General features: G+C 40.3%; 1 protein-coding gene across 2 annotated transcripts in view; it reads right to left on the reverse strand.

Annotated features, from left to right (window-relative positions):
• ANO4 (anoctamin 4) overlaps positions 1-16291 on the reverse strand; it is a 167766-nt gene that overhangs the window by 27773 nt on the left and 123702 nt on the right. For both annotated transcript variants that reach the window (XM_079991894.1, XM_079991895.1), the window contains 9 exons: positions 13775-13909; positions 13309-13405; positions 11490-11550; positions 9699-9781; positions 8020-8160; positions 5367-5531; positions 4252-4288; positions 2827-2938; positions 1436-1493 (listed from right to left, as the gene is read on the reverse strand). In XM_079991894.1, the coding sequence (XP_079848020.1) occupies positions 1436-1493; positions 2827-2938; positions 4252-4288; positions 5367-5531; positions 8020-8160; positions 9699-9781; positions 11490-11550; positions 13309-13405; positions 13775-13909 (889 nt within the window). The remainder of the gene's footprint in view (positions 1-1435; positions 1494-2826; positions 2939-4251; positions 4289-5366; positions 5532-8019; positions 8161-9698; positions 9782-11489; positions 11551-13308; positions 13406-13774; positions 13910-16291) is intronic.

Below are 16291 nucleotides of genomic sequence, written 5' to 3' on the forward strand. Positions count from 1 at the left end.
ACCCCCAGTGTCCATTAAGGGCCCTGGAAAGTGTGGCTCTGTGAGGAGTAAACTACAGTTGTCAGGATTCTTTGGAGGAAGCCATGTGTTTTATATTGTCTGGTGTGGATATGACCATATCTGTGCTGTATCTAATGGCTGGTTCAAATATTCAGTTGCTGAACAGTTACATTTCTTCCATACAACCATTCATAGAAGCCAACTCCTAGGGGCCATGGGGGCAATAAAATAATTGAGGGGGCTGAGCTGCCCCTGAAGTTGATGGGTATTCCCATTCAAATGGTGTGTGTGCACTGCATCATGTGATCGATTATGCAGGGCAGGGCTTACCTGTGACCCCACAGTATTTTATTCAAGTTGGCACCCCGTCATCATTATCACCTTGCTTGTCATGAGAACATTCCAGTTACCCTCAATTTTACAAAAAAGCACCTCAGATAAATGGTGATATCTATTACAGTTGCTTATGGTGGTCTCCCACCATCTGGAAGCCCCCAAGGGTACACTGCTGTTGATCCCACTCCCCTAGGCCCCCTCTTCTGCTGCTCTGAAAAGCCAGTGTCCTCCTACTTCTGCAGCATGTTATCCATGGCCCCCATGAAATAAACATGGGGGTGAACTACACAAGAGGCCCACTACCAAGGGCCCCCACAACCTGGAGTCCTGAATCTCTGTGTGAGGTTCATAACATGCAGATTTGGTTCTTTCAGATAGGTATTTCTTTGGTGGGATTAGTGCATGCATGTTTTCCAGGGTCCACGCAACATCATCAGAATAAGAACGCCCACCAGTACTTAATCCAGATTTACCCTTTCCTTGGAAAAGTGGATAAGTAAAAGCAAGCAAAAAATAAAATAAAAAACCCAACCAAACAAAAAACCTGTTGTCTGCTTATGGCACCTCAACAACCTCTTTACAATCTAAGCGCCCACTGCCACTTCTTTTTGAGGTGTTAAGTTTTGATGAGGGACATGACTTTAGAAGTGTTGGCACTTTCAAAGGAGTGTCTCCCCTTGTGACAAGTGATATGGTAGAGTCATGTGAGAGGACAGGAGCACCCCAGCAAATGAACATTTTAACTGGTTCTAGAAAGGGAGAACAAAATGTAGTAGGGTCCCACTTCTAGCAAAAGCCATGATGTCATCCTTTAAATTGCTGTTGTTGTTCAGATAGGGATTTTTAAAACCCTCAAAATATTCACAAGGTTCAGTTGAAAAGAAGCAACAAGGTGATTTGTCTGTTAGATACACCAGTTTTAATTTATTTTATATAACATTCCATTTCCATTTTTAATTATAAAATTATGTAATATATTATATTCAATCACATATATTCTAGACATTCCTATTTTCCAGAGTGAATCATTTAGCTGCCATAGGATAGTATTTGACCCTAGTTTATACAACTGTACAATATGCCTCAATACGCCACTTACCTCTTCTAGTCTCCATCTGTTTATCAGCCTCAAGTAGGCACCAGGGTGACCTGTAAATCTTCAACATAAGAGAAACCATCATCCCTTTTGTGTTAGATTTCTGATCACAACAGGAAAAGACCAAACACAATCATTCCAGCTATATTTTTCTAGGGGAAATGACATTAAATATGCATTTAAACAGCATTTCTAAATATTCATTTAAATTAAATTATGTCTGAATATATGAAAGTCATTATTGATAGTCAGCATAGAGAGGTTATCACTCTGAGCAAATGTTTACCCACAGTTCCTTTCTGGAACTTCAGCATTAAAATGCTTTGTACCTAGCTGGAAAACCAGGATGTGCAGTTCATCATGAACAACTCCTGTACAAGTGGTAAGTGTGGATATCAGCTATTCTACAAAGATCATTCATTACAAACTAGGTTGCCTAGAAAACTTTCCTGATAGATTGTAGCTGTACTGGAATGCTGATATTCTTGCTTGCCCTGAGCTTTTATATAATAATGGTTTCACAGCTTGAATGAAAAATAAATTTAAAATGCAACTTCTAGAGGAAGTTTCAGCCCTGCTGCATAAATGCTTTGCAACAGGTGCAAATTTTCCATCCAACTTCAAGTAAATGATAAATCTTAGTTTTCAGGTGTTTGTAATGTACATTTCACATTAACACTCATTATCAGGTTCCATTAACAGGTGTCATTGATGTAATAGACAGCTGAGAGTAAAAATGGAAAGTCTAAAGGCACTTAACATCTTGTACCCAGCAGCACAGGGCATACAGAAAAGTACATTAGGCAATCCATATGTAAACTATGAGAATTCTCTTTCTTCTCCTCTCCCCCTCCTCTCTCAACTCAATCATGCCAGTCTGCAACTCATTTTGTGCTTTACTGAGTGGGGTAAGGGGTTGTTTCTATTCTGTTATATTTTATTGACTGTGGTGTTTCTGTTGTTATATTTTATATTGTAATCCATCCTGGGATCATAAATTGGTATGATAGGCAGGGTAAAATTAGGGTCAATGAGTTTACTCCGAGTATGAAGATAACCCTTTAAATTTTAAACACTTTTTAAATTAACCTGGATAGCAGCAGAATTTGATAGGATTTCTGTAAAACATGATACTCTTTATTATTTATGGTATATTTAACACAGGAGTCACCAATGTGGTGCCCTGCAGATATTGTGAGATCCTCACTGCCAACAGTCCCAGCCAACTTGGCTAATGGTATGAAATGATGGGAGCTTTAAGTCCAACAAGGTACCATGTTGACAACCTCTGCTTTAGCACTTAAAATTAACAGCAATATCATCCTTCCACTCCATCTCCCTTGATAGTTTTCTACAGCTTCCCAGGCAGGCACAATGCACATTATTAACCTTACCTTCCAAGAAAGAACGCTATATAAAAAGTAGAGCTGTTCAGATTGACAAACTGAAAAAGGAACATTTTCAAAGTGAAGCTGTTCTCCCACTCAGATTCAGTCCGAGGTTGCTCTGTGAAAAAGGGAGAGCAGATTTTAAAAACATGTAGTCAGATTTAATTGTCTGATAAGAGTTATTTATTTATTAAAAACTCTGCAGAGCTTGCACTGTATTTGCAAACAAAATGGCTGATCTTGCAGCCCAATCCTCGTTCAGACGCAGTATGTCTGACTCCAGTTGCCTGAGAGCAGTAGCAAGAAAGGGCTATTGTCCTGCTTGAGAGCTTCTTAGAGATGCAACTGGTTGACCACTTGAGAAACAGAATAGAACTGCACAAAAAGGGCCTTTGGTCTTTCTGATTCAGCAGAACTCTTCTTTAGCTCTGATAAATGGTTACTCAGACATGTCTCACTGACTTTAATGGGCTTCAAAGTGTGAGGCATAGGATCCCAGAACCAGACAACGCAAATTTTATCAGTATGCAAGCAAAAGCAAGGGATGCTTAAAATTCTACTCTGGGATCCTCTATCTGGTTTTGTAAAAATTTGTAACAGCTGAAAATGACTGAATCGTAAATTTGCCAGAGGATACGCATTTTGTTCTGTTTCAAATTGCCAAACAGAAAGACTGCCTGGCATTTCCATGTTTATAGAAGTCTTGTACACTGGGTTCACTTCTGCTGTATACTGTAATTAAATTGACAGAATGTGCTCTAAGACACTGGATTATAAATTCCAAACTGACAGTCGGGTTGGAGAGGACTTTGCTTCTTAATGTTCGTTAGGGTGACTGGGAGACCAACACTCCAATTAGGACATAAGCATGTGAACCAGCAATTCAAACACCCACTCAGGCATAGAATATGCATGCCACAGAGACTCTGGGGTGAAAGGGGGGGGCAGGAATCAAGCTTGAGAAATAATGAAACATCATATTTGCCTTATAGAATACTGGAGGGGAAAATTCCAAACCACAATGGAGTCATTTTGCTACAGCTAAAGACTTGAGTGGCTTTCTGTCCCAGGATCGTGGCTCTTAAACTCTTTGTATCTGTTCTGGGATCTATTCTGACAGTCAACTTTGCATAGGTAGGTGATGGAGTGTGTTGTGCAATATTGTTTTCCCCTTCCACCCCCCTGGTATTCAGTATACATACTGGCTCTATGAACAGGATTAGTGTGTAAAATACAAAATTAATACATGAGATCCTATGAGATATGCCAGGGACTGAATCTGGAACCAGGGCTGGTTCGAGACTTTTTGGCTTCCCAGGGGCTAACTATAAGGTAAAAGCCAACATCCCATCCCTACCATGGCCAGAAGTTTACTGGAAGAATGGATTTAAATGTTATCCAATATGTTGCTTCATTGTTATTATTACTTACCTAAATTTGTAAGAAAAAGAGCAACCTTTTCATACAACTGCAACAAAACAAGAAACAGCATCTAAACAGATTGTAATGTAATAACATAAATTGCATTTTTGAAAAGAACAACCCTCCCTCCTCAATCCTTCCTCATTGGTACAATGACTATTATGTGAGAAGTACTTTTTATTTAAAAATGAACTTGGGTTCTGGCTGGAACTATTTCAAACATCCTGCTGGACAAATGTCTCTTGGCACTTACACTGTGTCTATGTCTCTGAACCAGGAGAACACACCCAGAGCTGCTTTGGAAGAGCATTAGAAAGCAGGGTATAAATTAATTAAATAATAAACAAATAATTTAAAAGCTAAAATTGTATCAATCAGTTGTTGGGTGGGAAAGCATTATTTGCTAAGGATGTCAGCTTTTGATAAGGTTTCAGGTTTTCAAAAGAGTTACTTGAGCCATGGGCCATCTAGCCTTGGAAAGGTTTATGAAAGCAGACTTCCTTCCACACTGCTAAGGTCCCTTGCTAGATTGAGGGATATGTTCTGTATTGGTTATTCCTCCTAGAGCTTTCAAATGCTAGCTGAGATTTTAAAATCCCTGCACCTCTTTCTCCACCACTGAATTTTGTCACACCACCACCACAATATTTGGGGTTCACTTATTTTCAAATGTATGGAAAGCAATCCTGATATGTGCACCACAATTCAATGCTGTGTCCAATGGGGCTTACTCTCCAGGAAGCATGTGGAGGGCTGCAGCCTAATAAGCAATTGTTTCTCTGAGATAAAGGCAGTGACAATTTCAATGGAAGCTCTGCAGTTGTCTTAGGAGATATTGCTTGAATGTCCTTTAATCAAGACATCTAATTTTGTCAAGACAGATGCATACAAGAATAAATTAACACCAACTGCATTCTCTTGCACATTAACCTCTTCATTGCTCTTAAACTTGTAGTTGCTGCATTATTTATTTAGAATTTTACTGCAAGTCCTTTCAAATAACATGTTTTCTGCTTAGGCTAGAGCTGAATTTGACCATTAAAAAAAAGTTGAAATGCATTATTCTTTTTTTAAAAAGGACAAAACTGTTTGAAATGTACTCCAATATTATTATCTCTACTTACAACATTCAGTAGCATGATGATGCAAAAGTTGATGCATACAGCAGTCCCGGTAGTTGCAACCTGAGAGTTATTCCTGATTAAAGCCCATTTAAAGGCAGCAAAAGTGCTGACAGTCACGACACGGTAAATAACAATGCCAAAAACAGCAGCAATCACCACACAGATCTAAAGGGGCAGGGGAAGAACAAATAGAACAGGCTGAAAATCAATCCGCTAATAAATTTTCTCCTGCAATTGTTAAGAAGTGAAGTCTAAATCCAAACATTCCAAGGATGACCCAGAAATGTATTCTGATTTTCTCAAGAAGTTTGAGACACTGGTGGTGTATGACGTGTGTGGGCTATGGGACAATTCTGAAAGCTACTTGTTCTTCTTGCATGTTGGATTGCTTCCACATCTTAATAAAATGTCATCTTCTTGTCCTGTGTCCAAAATACCAAGTCTGCAAAAAGCCAATTAAATCTAGCCATATAATTTCTTCTCCATACAAGTCCCAAATTATTACAATTAAACACCAGCACCACCATTATCTTAATCACATAGAAGGCTTTCTAGACTGTGGTGTCCCTGACATGGATGACCCTCCCCAAGGAGGCTTAGCTGCTATCGTCTTCGAGATGCCAAAGATAAACTTCCCAGTTTGCCTAACATTTTTTTTAGCTTTGCTGTCTGCTCAGTTAGCCACTGTTTCAAATGTATTACAGTTGGGTGTTTCCCCCCCCTTTAATGAACTATATGTTTGTTTGCTGTTGTTTTTAAAAAGAAGTGTCTGTAAGGCACTTCCTATTTATTTTATAATGATATTTTTTGAATATCATTTCAGAGGTCCATACTTAACCTGAAACTGTTCTTAACCTGAAGCACCACTTTAGCTAATGGGGCCTCCTGCTGCTGCCGTGCTGCCAGAGCACAATTTCTGTTCTCATCCTGAAGCAAAGTTCTTAACCTGAGGTACTATTTCTGGGTTAGCGGAGTCTGTAACCTGAAGCGTAGGTAACCTGAAGCATATGTAACCTGAGGTAACGCTGTAAAGGATTGCAGCAACAAATTTGCATTTCTCTAGATGGGAACTTCATTTTTCTCCTCCTCTCAACAGCAAAGTTACTTAGGCTTTGTGAAGCCCTTTCAGAATGTTGACAGTTTCACACTTTTTATCTGAAGGGTTCAATGAAGCTTTGTTTCAGCAAAGCAATTAAACTAACAGTTGCTTAATTGCTTTTCTGATTAAGGCCAATTTAGAAACATGCTCAGCTGTTCTGCTGAAGTGAGGCCTTATGCTGAGCACACCCAAACCTCTTATGATGACACCATGATGTCCGCTTCTTCTCAGAGGAGTCAATTAACACTAATGCTCAACGATACAAAAAGAACTCAGGTCTCAAATGAGATCTTCGAAGAACTAAGTGAATACCACTGATATAGAAATGGTCTCTAGTCCATTGAGTAGGCTCAAGTGTATAATGTTTGCAAAGTGCTTTGAGACCTTCAGATGATGAAGTACTTACTTAAATGGAAAGCATTATTACTGTCAATATGGGAGATGAAGCAACAAAAGCAAGGAGAGAGTGGTTTGCTGAGCTTCATTTCCTAGTAGACAGAACAAACCAAGCCAGCCCTCTGGCCTTTGCCCCTTAGAGAAGCACTTCAGCTTGTAAACTTTAGAAAACCCATTAATGACTGTGGTTACAATTACTATTACATGGCAGCTTGAAACACCCATCTACTTCCTTGCAAGAAAACACTCTGTTTGGGGCTCTTTTAATGCTGAAATGCCTTTACAAAATGTAGTTCAGCTATTTAAGAATAAGTAAAAAAAAAAAAAAAAACCACTTCAGAAAATTGTGATCAAGTATTAAAATTGAAATAGTGAATTGTTTATCAATAATCCTCAAGCCAATCCTCTTCAGTAACACAACTAAAATTAAGGTTGGCTTACTCACAGTCCTGAAAAAGAAAAATTAAATTTATGTTACACACAAATCCTTAATACAGCCATTCCAGACATGACGGTTTTCCTATGCATGAATATATTCAAGGGCAGGGAAATGGGCTTGTCTGCGTCATGAGAATTGCCCAGGCAACTGTCTTAAAATCTGGGAATGCAAGTGGGCTGTCTCTTCAACAAATTAGGCACATTTTCTTTCAAGATCAAATCAATATTATTTTGATCTGTTGTTGCAGGGCCCCTAAAAGGCCGGTGCCTCTTCTGCCTATTTGGTAATCCAGCCCTGAATGCATCATGCTCTAAAATAACCTAATGTGTCCTGTACATAATGTGTCCTGCACGTAAGGTAGGCAGGAATATGTGGTGGAGTAATTTGAATGTGAAATCTCCTGTCTTTATACTAAAGTGGCATAGTCTCATGAGTACAGTACTGTATCAGTTGCTTTTTCTGAATATGTTAGTAACACCTAAGTTTTCCAGTCAGCAGAACCTTCTGGCAGGAAAAAGTTTCAGGAACAGAATGCTAAAATACCTTTATACAATGGTTGCTTATAAAACAACTGTGTCAGACCGTGACACAAACCATTTTAAACATCAGGAACAGCTTAATAATATTATGAAACTAATCTATGAGCTCCCCCCATTTTGCTAACAGAGATGAGAAAGTCTAGTTTTCAGACAGTTCAAAAGGAATTATATTTTTCAAACCATAAAAAATATTCCAGATGCAGAAACAATAATTCTGCTGCATTTATCTGCAAATGCTTGATAAGGCTCCGGTTTTCCAGATATGGGATTCATTCGTTCTTTCTTGGAGTACTTGGCTTCAAACTGGGGCCGTATTTCTTCCTAAAGAACATATGAAAAAATTTTAAACATAGAATTAGACAAAGTCCTGTACAGGAAGCCCCAGGTTATCATAATTTTGTCAATATTACATGATTTAATTTAACATGAAAAGCAGTTGAGATATATCTGCTGAGAAAGTGCTTTCTGCTGCTGCCAAAAACTAAGGGTTTTCTATAGCACTGGAATTCCTTCCTGAGGATAAAAAATATTGCTTAGCAAGGGAGTCAGAACTGTAGGATCACCTTTAGGATCACCTTCTCTTCCCACGTTCTGCCTCCAGGTGGAATTACACAAGCTAGAAAGATACAAGCAACATACTGAACAGACTAATTTTGGTCTGTGTGATCCTGAATAAATTCTGGATTGGGCTGCTGCTAATGAGAAAAACAGGAATGTCACAATTCACAGCTGAAAATTAAGCTCTGTGGTAAATTAACTTATTTATTCCTATGAACAAAGCTATTAAAAGATGTGTGAAGAAGATTCTCAAGATCACACCAGCAAATTATGTAATATGCTCTGCTGAGTAAGATGAGAGGATTGATAGCAGATGCTAGCAATTAATAGAAGCTTCAATAAACTTAATTCCATTATATACCTCAGCAGAAAATGAAACAGCTGTTCTGTTTCTGGCAAGGAGTGTTGTATTTACTGAGTAAAGTATCCCTGACCCAGATTAGGTCTTTGTGCCCTCCACAAATCAGCCTACTGACATATTGTAGGCTCACAACAAGTCTCCTGTAAGCCACCATTTCATAGGTGGCAAGAAAATAGCCCCTATCTACTAGACATGCCAGTTTTTCATGTAAAAATTTTCTGCATGGAGAAGCACTCAGCCATGCAAATCCCCCACATTTATTCGAATACTGGAACAGCCTTACAGTGATTTAGCAAGCTGTAAATAGTACCAGGACCACATTTCTCCCTCTCCCCTTTGCACATAAACTGCTTCAGTCCTGGTCTGTTTAGGCTAGACTTCCTGGTTACATCCGAAGCAGGGAACTCTGGTTTAATGTAAGTTTACTAACCAGTATTGATTGGTAAACTGGCATTGAAGCAGAGTTCACAATTTTGGGTATTACAGGGAATTCTGGTTTAAATACAACAGGGTGGAAGGGCCAATGACAGTATGCAAATGAGGTGAGGGAAGGACAACTGCAGAATCCCGATGTCCTTTCCTGGCTTGCTAAACCATGGTTTGGCAAGCTGATATCCTTATACCCAGCATACAGGCTTGCCACCTCAGGGAGAAATAGGTCTAAGACTTCACAAAGTTGCCTCGCTTTGCCTGTACAGCTGCCAATCAATTTTATTTTAGGAATTGTTGCTTGGCTGATTTCATCCACCTGCTGTGTCAGTGACTCAGCTAATGTAAAATGCCATGGCCTAGAAAGGCTCCGGAAAGGATGGAAGGGAATCAAACTCCATGCTGGGATAACTCACTTTCTTTCTCTAAAGCCGAATCTGTATTTTGAAGCCAACTTAACTAAATATTCTTTCTTCTCTCACTGGTAAAGCAGTAGCATAGACATACAAACCTCCTCTTCTTCCCAGTCTATCAAGTCCCAGTCGTAGGCAATTACTGCTCGTCGTCTTTTCCAAAACTCCAGGAAAACAGTTGCTATAGTAGAGAAACGGAAAGAAATATTAACAAAAAACCACATTAATTTATTTATCATCTCATTGTAGTCGAATAAGGGCACATTTTATTTTATCATGCAAACAGACATATTTTCTTTTGAGGAGCAAAACATACTACTTTTGTAAAACCACTTGCCCTATGTAATGCTTAAGCAGTCAACTTCTCAGTGTTAAAAATAAGTAAAAATAAACATTTTTTACTGCGACAGGCAACCAAATGAGAAATTCTGTGATGCCTGTGTACTCCCCGTTTCCAGTTTGGAAGTACACCTCTTGATTCTAAAGATTAACACACTACTACATTAAGAGATTTTCAATCAAACATCATTAAAAAACTATTACCTGAATTCTGTATCTGGAATATCAGGATTCCAGCTGAGCCAGAGATGTTTTGGGGGGCCCCACACAGCAGCCCACTCACACTGAAGACATGGAGAAACCCACACCAGTACAAAAGCAGCCCGAAGAGATGCCTTGCCCATCCTGATCCCTGCCTTGAACCCTAATTCTCTCCCACCACTCCCAATCCACAGAAACAGACGAGAAGCCCAAACTTGCTAGAGGAGTGCCCATTTGGCAGCCAGGCAGTGCTATTAGCAGGGAACTATTGGGGGGGGGTAGTCTAATCTACCCAGGATGGGGGAGAAAACACAGCTGCAAGCCATCACCCAGCTTCTGATAACAATCCTGCAGAGGACCAGATGGAGCAGGGTTAGGTAACATGTGGTCATCTAGGCATTACTGGACTGCAACTCCCATCAACTCTGACCATCACTTATGTTGATTGGGACCAATGGGAGTTGTAGTCCCAGGAAGGCCACAGGCTCCCTAGTCCTGCAGTTGAGGAAGTGACTACTGTATGTAAGTCCTTCAGCCTTCTCTGAACTTTTGCTCAATAGTTCCCTTCAGAGCTCATTAATGTCCCAGCTCTAACTCTTTTTGGGAGTTATTCACGAATGACATTGGAACACAGAAGGCTGTCTTATACCAAGTCAGACTCTACATATATCTAATTCAGGGTTGTCTCTGCTGACTGGCCATGGCTCTTGAGGCTTTCAGACAAGACTGCTTTTCAGTCATAGCTGGAGATACCAGGAAGTGAACTTGGGATCATTCCCATGCAAAGCATGTGTTCCACCATTGAGATTGGCCCCCTCCCCTGCAAAGCACACCATCTAAATCCTGCAGATCTAATATTGTTCCTGAAATAAATGTTGGGTCTGGACGTTATCGCTTGAGGAAGGATTTGACTGTGTTTGGCCACAAAGGCCATAAATTCTGTAGAGCCTTTCATCTCAGCAGGGTATCAGACAGAAAGAGCTTTATTCTTTTGGAAAACATGAACATTTGCTACTTTCCAGAACATAAATCCTCTACATTAACAGGATTGTGGACTATGTTGGCAGACAACTGATTGAGTGCCAAGGGCCACATTGAAACATGTTGTTGTTAATTTAATATTGAGTTCAAGATATCAGTAGTCTCTGGCAATCTATTGCATGAACATGATGAACAAACGCGCTGTTTGGAAACTTTCTAAATTAGAAAGCGTGACCTACAAATGTATGTGGGGTGGGGTAGGGAAGTGAGCCCAGAGCACCATTAAAATCATCGAATATTTAGAATAGAATAAGATTTTTAAAAACAAAAAAAGTACTGACATAACCCACCTTTAGAGCAGAACTTACCCCACACTGCCATGAAAACAGCAAAAAACACAGTAGCCCCATTGTCAAAAAGATGTGTTACCTGTGAAAAGACAATCAGGTTCAGCAATTCATTTTAAATATTCTATTCAAAACTATATTTTTCCATTGTGTAAAAAATAAGGGATATATCTTACTCAGGAAATTTGCTTAAACTGCAAAGGGTTAGGCCTAATATCAGGATGACAAACATTTATTAGGAGAAGTTTCCAATATGCTTATGATTTGGCTATCAGTAGCAAGCCAAGCCTTGGGTATGTTTTTACAACCAGACCACTATTTCCGCATGTCAGCCCGTTGGTAGCCTACAGTAATATATTCCTCTTTGTATGAGCCTTTCTGAAATCATGCAGTCATTAAGCTATCAAAGGGAAGTTTGCTTGAACTGTTCTCCTGAGGGAAAAAACATAAGACCCTGACACACAGGCAAGCAATTAATTACACTGAGAAGATATATGTGAATTAAAAGCTCAAGACACAAGTGTCAGCTGCACAAAAAGACCTCATCAAACCCTTATCAGATTGGCTACATTTTGTGTTATCATACAAAGAGTTGCATGACTGCAGAGAAGAGGCATGCTTCCATGATTTATTTTAGAACGTATAAAGCTCACAGAGGAAAAGTACAGAATTGCACCATTGAACGTAAAGGGTAAGGCTGTGCACCAGATCCAAGCCAAATTCGAGCTATCTGGACGGATTTGGGCCTATCCCAGTTGAGCTGAGACAGTCACAGACCACTGAAGTGATCCAGGGGAAACTGGGGCTTTCATGGGGTGGGACATCAGGCAGGAAGGAGAAACATAATTCTGAATGAGAGTGCCATGGGGGATTTTGGGCTTACCTTTCCCCTCTCTCCTGGCTGGGGGTGAGTGTGAAAGAATAATAGCCAGTCTAACCTAGTAGCAAGATTGGGAGCACAGAGACGCCTAATTCTGCTCTATGTGTGAATCCAGTGCTATGGCACTGGGAAACTTCCTTAAAAACCTAAGGAGAACCACTATCTATTGGAGGGTTAATGTTGTGAGCCCTTCCTTCTTATGCTCACACTGTATATATGTGTTGATAAAACCAAATAAGAGACACCAGAGTTTGTAGTGACCTTTATTCCAAAGCAGGCTTTTGAAACCTGTGGTTCACAGACCCTTAGGGGGTCTATGGATGAGCTTCAAGGGGTCCATGAAACAGAAAAACACAGAAAAAAATAAGTTCAAGGGGTCCATAGCTTTCATCAGATTTTCAAAGGGGTCCGTGACCCAAAAAAGGTTAAGGACCATGCTTCTAAACTAGGAAACCAGACCTGAGATATGGACTGTCACTTCCAAGTTCCTCAGTGCTCAGAGGCTGAGGTGCACAACAGCCGGTATGTTGTGGTGATTAGAGTGTTGGGCTAGTATCTGAGTGATCAGAGTTCAAATCCCCTCTCAGTCAGGAAGCTCACTGACCTTGGGCCAGTCACTGCCTCTCAACCTAACCTACTTCACAGGGTTGTCGTGGGGAATAAATGAGGGAGGGGAGAACCATGTGTGCCACCTTGAGATCCTTGAAGAAAAGGTGGGATGTAAATTAAATAATATTTTTAATGTAACAATACCATAGTTGGTCCTGCTTCTGTTAGTAATACTCTAATTTCCTAAGCAGAGGCATCACCCTTGAAGGAGTTGCACTCATTTGCACCAAAGTTAAATTTAAAGTATTTGGAAGTTTTAAAAAGGCAAACAATGTTTTTCATGGTACTAAATAAAACACTGTTGCTGTACAAAGCCAAAAGCATTTTTAATTATTATTTTTTTAAATTTACCTTGGCATAAACACAGCTGTCGGACAACCTCATGAAGGGGCAGTATTTATCACATATAGGGCACATTATAATCTCTGTAGCTTGGCAGACTTCTTTACTGGAAAAGAGAAGAGATCATGATTAATAGCTCAGTTTATAACTAACACGCTTCAGAGTGCTTTCATAATTTGGGCAGTGGAGTAATGAGCAGGAGAAAAACAGAACAAACCTAAAATAAGCCATTTTTTTTACTTCAGAAAAAGCTAGTAGTAGTGGTAGTAGTTGTTTAAGAGCTGCTGAGGGGGGTAAAACAAAAGATCAGAACAATACTAGTGTGTGGGCATGTTAAATAGCAACTGAATACATTTATTTATTGAACTGAATACATCTATTTAAGCTATTTGTATAATATTTAATCACTAAAGACCTCCATGCAATGCTTGCTTATATCAAATACACTAGTAGCCATGTTTTGTTTTCACTTCACCTGACTTGGCAGTGGTTCAATGTGGCTACTCCATACAAAAAGACAAAGAGTCCAACGAAGGCAGCTGGGAAGAGCATTCCTGTATACCAGCCTAACCAGGCAAAGTACAAGCCAATTTTCTCACCAAAGTACCGTCTGTCAAAAACACAAGGCAACAAAGTTAGGAAGACACCTTTAATAGGACTGAACACTGGTTCTTAACATAAAAGTATATTATTCAGAGACTCAGAAGTATGACATTTTACTTATATTAAAAACAAGGGGCAATTGTTGGGCTTTGAATGGATGGATCATCAGCTCTCTAAGTTACAGCCCAACCAACCTTGCATTAACTCCACACCTTGTATTTTGCACGGTACAATGTCTTTTTGTGGGGCAGCTTGGCATGTTCCAATGATCTTCCTTGAAGTTCAGGCTTTACTTGCCAAATGCAGTCAATTTGTTTTTGTATTCCTCTGTCAATCAGAAGGTCCCTTGGGTCTTCCGACTGAACTGATAAACTTGTAACCGTAATGTGGTCTTTTGTGACAAGGACAGCAGGTTGGCAGTGTAAAAACAACACTGGCAACAGCTGCAGATCTGTCTTTGTTGCATGAGAGAAACTTCTGGCCTAATTGTTTGGCTGACATACTGAATAGCAATCTGGGTTTGCTCCAGTGCAAAAGAAAACTTAAAGTCTATGGGATTTACATGGCCTACATGAATCCAAGTCTATAATTTAAAACTGTAAAGCAAAGCAGAAGCAGAACACTCAGCTAAGATTTATTTATACTGCTGTTCTCCACTCCCTAGGATAGGTGCTTTTTTATTTTTTTTGCTCTCTTGTCTCCTTCAGTACTTGAAATCCCTGCCCAGTCCTGCAGCCAAGAAGCAGTGCACACATTGTGACTTCTGATACCAATGAGCAGCTGCTTCCAAGACCCCAAATGATGTCAGTGTTAATTTATGCATTGCAAAAGGACGAGGAGCGGGTGTACCAAACTGCTCTCTGTGTATGAATGGGATCCACAGGGCCTCTTCACTTGTAGTTTTAAAAGAGCACAGCCAGTAATGATTTATTGGCATGCTTTATGTGAACATTGACACAGCTAAACAGTATCATTCACATCATGCTACCATAAAAAAAAACTGACATACCACTGGCAGAACAGTAATTCAGACGAGAGCTTGGACTGTACTGAGGATGATCAGATCAATAGTTCCATCTCTTTGCTCTCCCAGCCCTGTCAGATATGACTGTTGGGTATTATTACTGAGAGATGCTGAAATGCACTTTAGCCACCCAAAGCCAGAAGAACAATCAATAGAGAATGAGTGAACTTCATGGGATCATTTTCACTTCCCATGAGACCTGCTTTGGCAACTCTGCCTCATTCCTATCCGTTCCATCAGATTGATGCCTAACACACACATAAGCACTAAGGGGCTGCGTAACCATGTTGCCCACATAAACCTGTTCAGGACGTACTGTATGCTTGAAGAGGCTCTGGGGGAAAGTGCTGTCTGGTGCATGTCCTGTATCAGTAGTTACCTGGCAGCAGACACTGCCAGTTCTCTGACCAGCCCAGGCGGCTGGATCTACCTGCCATTTACATTGCCCACATAGGGACACTCTAAAGCTTGATAGCTAGATTCAGCTCTCTGACATTTGGAGCGCTGGGCTGGATTTCTTTAATGGTGGTCCTGGGTATTTGTCAATAGTGGGCCCTGAGAGTGGGTTCTCATGCTGCCCAAGAATCCCAGAAACTGATACTAGCCCCAAGCGTAGAGTCCCACGGGCAGGACAGAGGCTTGGAGGGTCCCTGAAGTTCCCCACCCCTGGTGCAAAGTATGTATGAACTAGGAATGGGGAGAACCACAGCAGCAGACCCCACTCCCAACCTATGTGCATTTAACTTAATGCCTGCATAGAGTCAATACATGTCTGCCAAGACTTTTCGCAGTTGGTCGGTTTAAGCTGTTCAGGCTCCCCACTACACCCCACCAACTGCACACAGTTCGCATGCCTTCACATAGTAATCTGTCACTTCCTATTCTGTGTGTGCCAAAGGGCTTTCAAAGATCAAGCACCACGGACAGAGCTCAGTTATCAAACGATGCAGTATCTGTTAAAGGAAACCAGCTCAGAAACTGAGAATATTAACACTTCCTAACTACTACCTTGGCTAATCTTACAAACCCGACACATCATCCCTGGTCTGACACCAACATGCAAAAAATTAGGCAGACATCAACAGATGTCGTCTGCTCTGGAAATGTCTTAATTGCCAAGTTGATAGTGCTGCCAGCAGGCAGGCAACTCATTCATGAGGATATAGGTGAGCTACTGATAGGGTCTAACATTTAGGAATGACTGCTCTGCTGCAGACAATAACATGTGTAATTTCAAGTGAGGAAATGCAGCCAACTGAAAGAGCTATTAGTTTTTATACCCTTTTGGGTATTTTGTTTGTTTGTTTTTGGAGCTTTTCCTGCAGTAACCTGTAAACCAATTTCAGGTGGAGATCATAAAGAGAT

This window comes from Podarcis cretensis, assembly GCF_951804945.1.
Source record: "Podarcis cretensis genome assembly, chromosome: 10".
Classification (NCBI taxonomy): domain Eukaryota; kingdom Metazoa; phylum Chordata; class Lepidosauria; order Squamata; family Lacertidae; genus Podarcis; species Podarcis cretensis.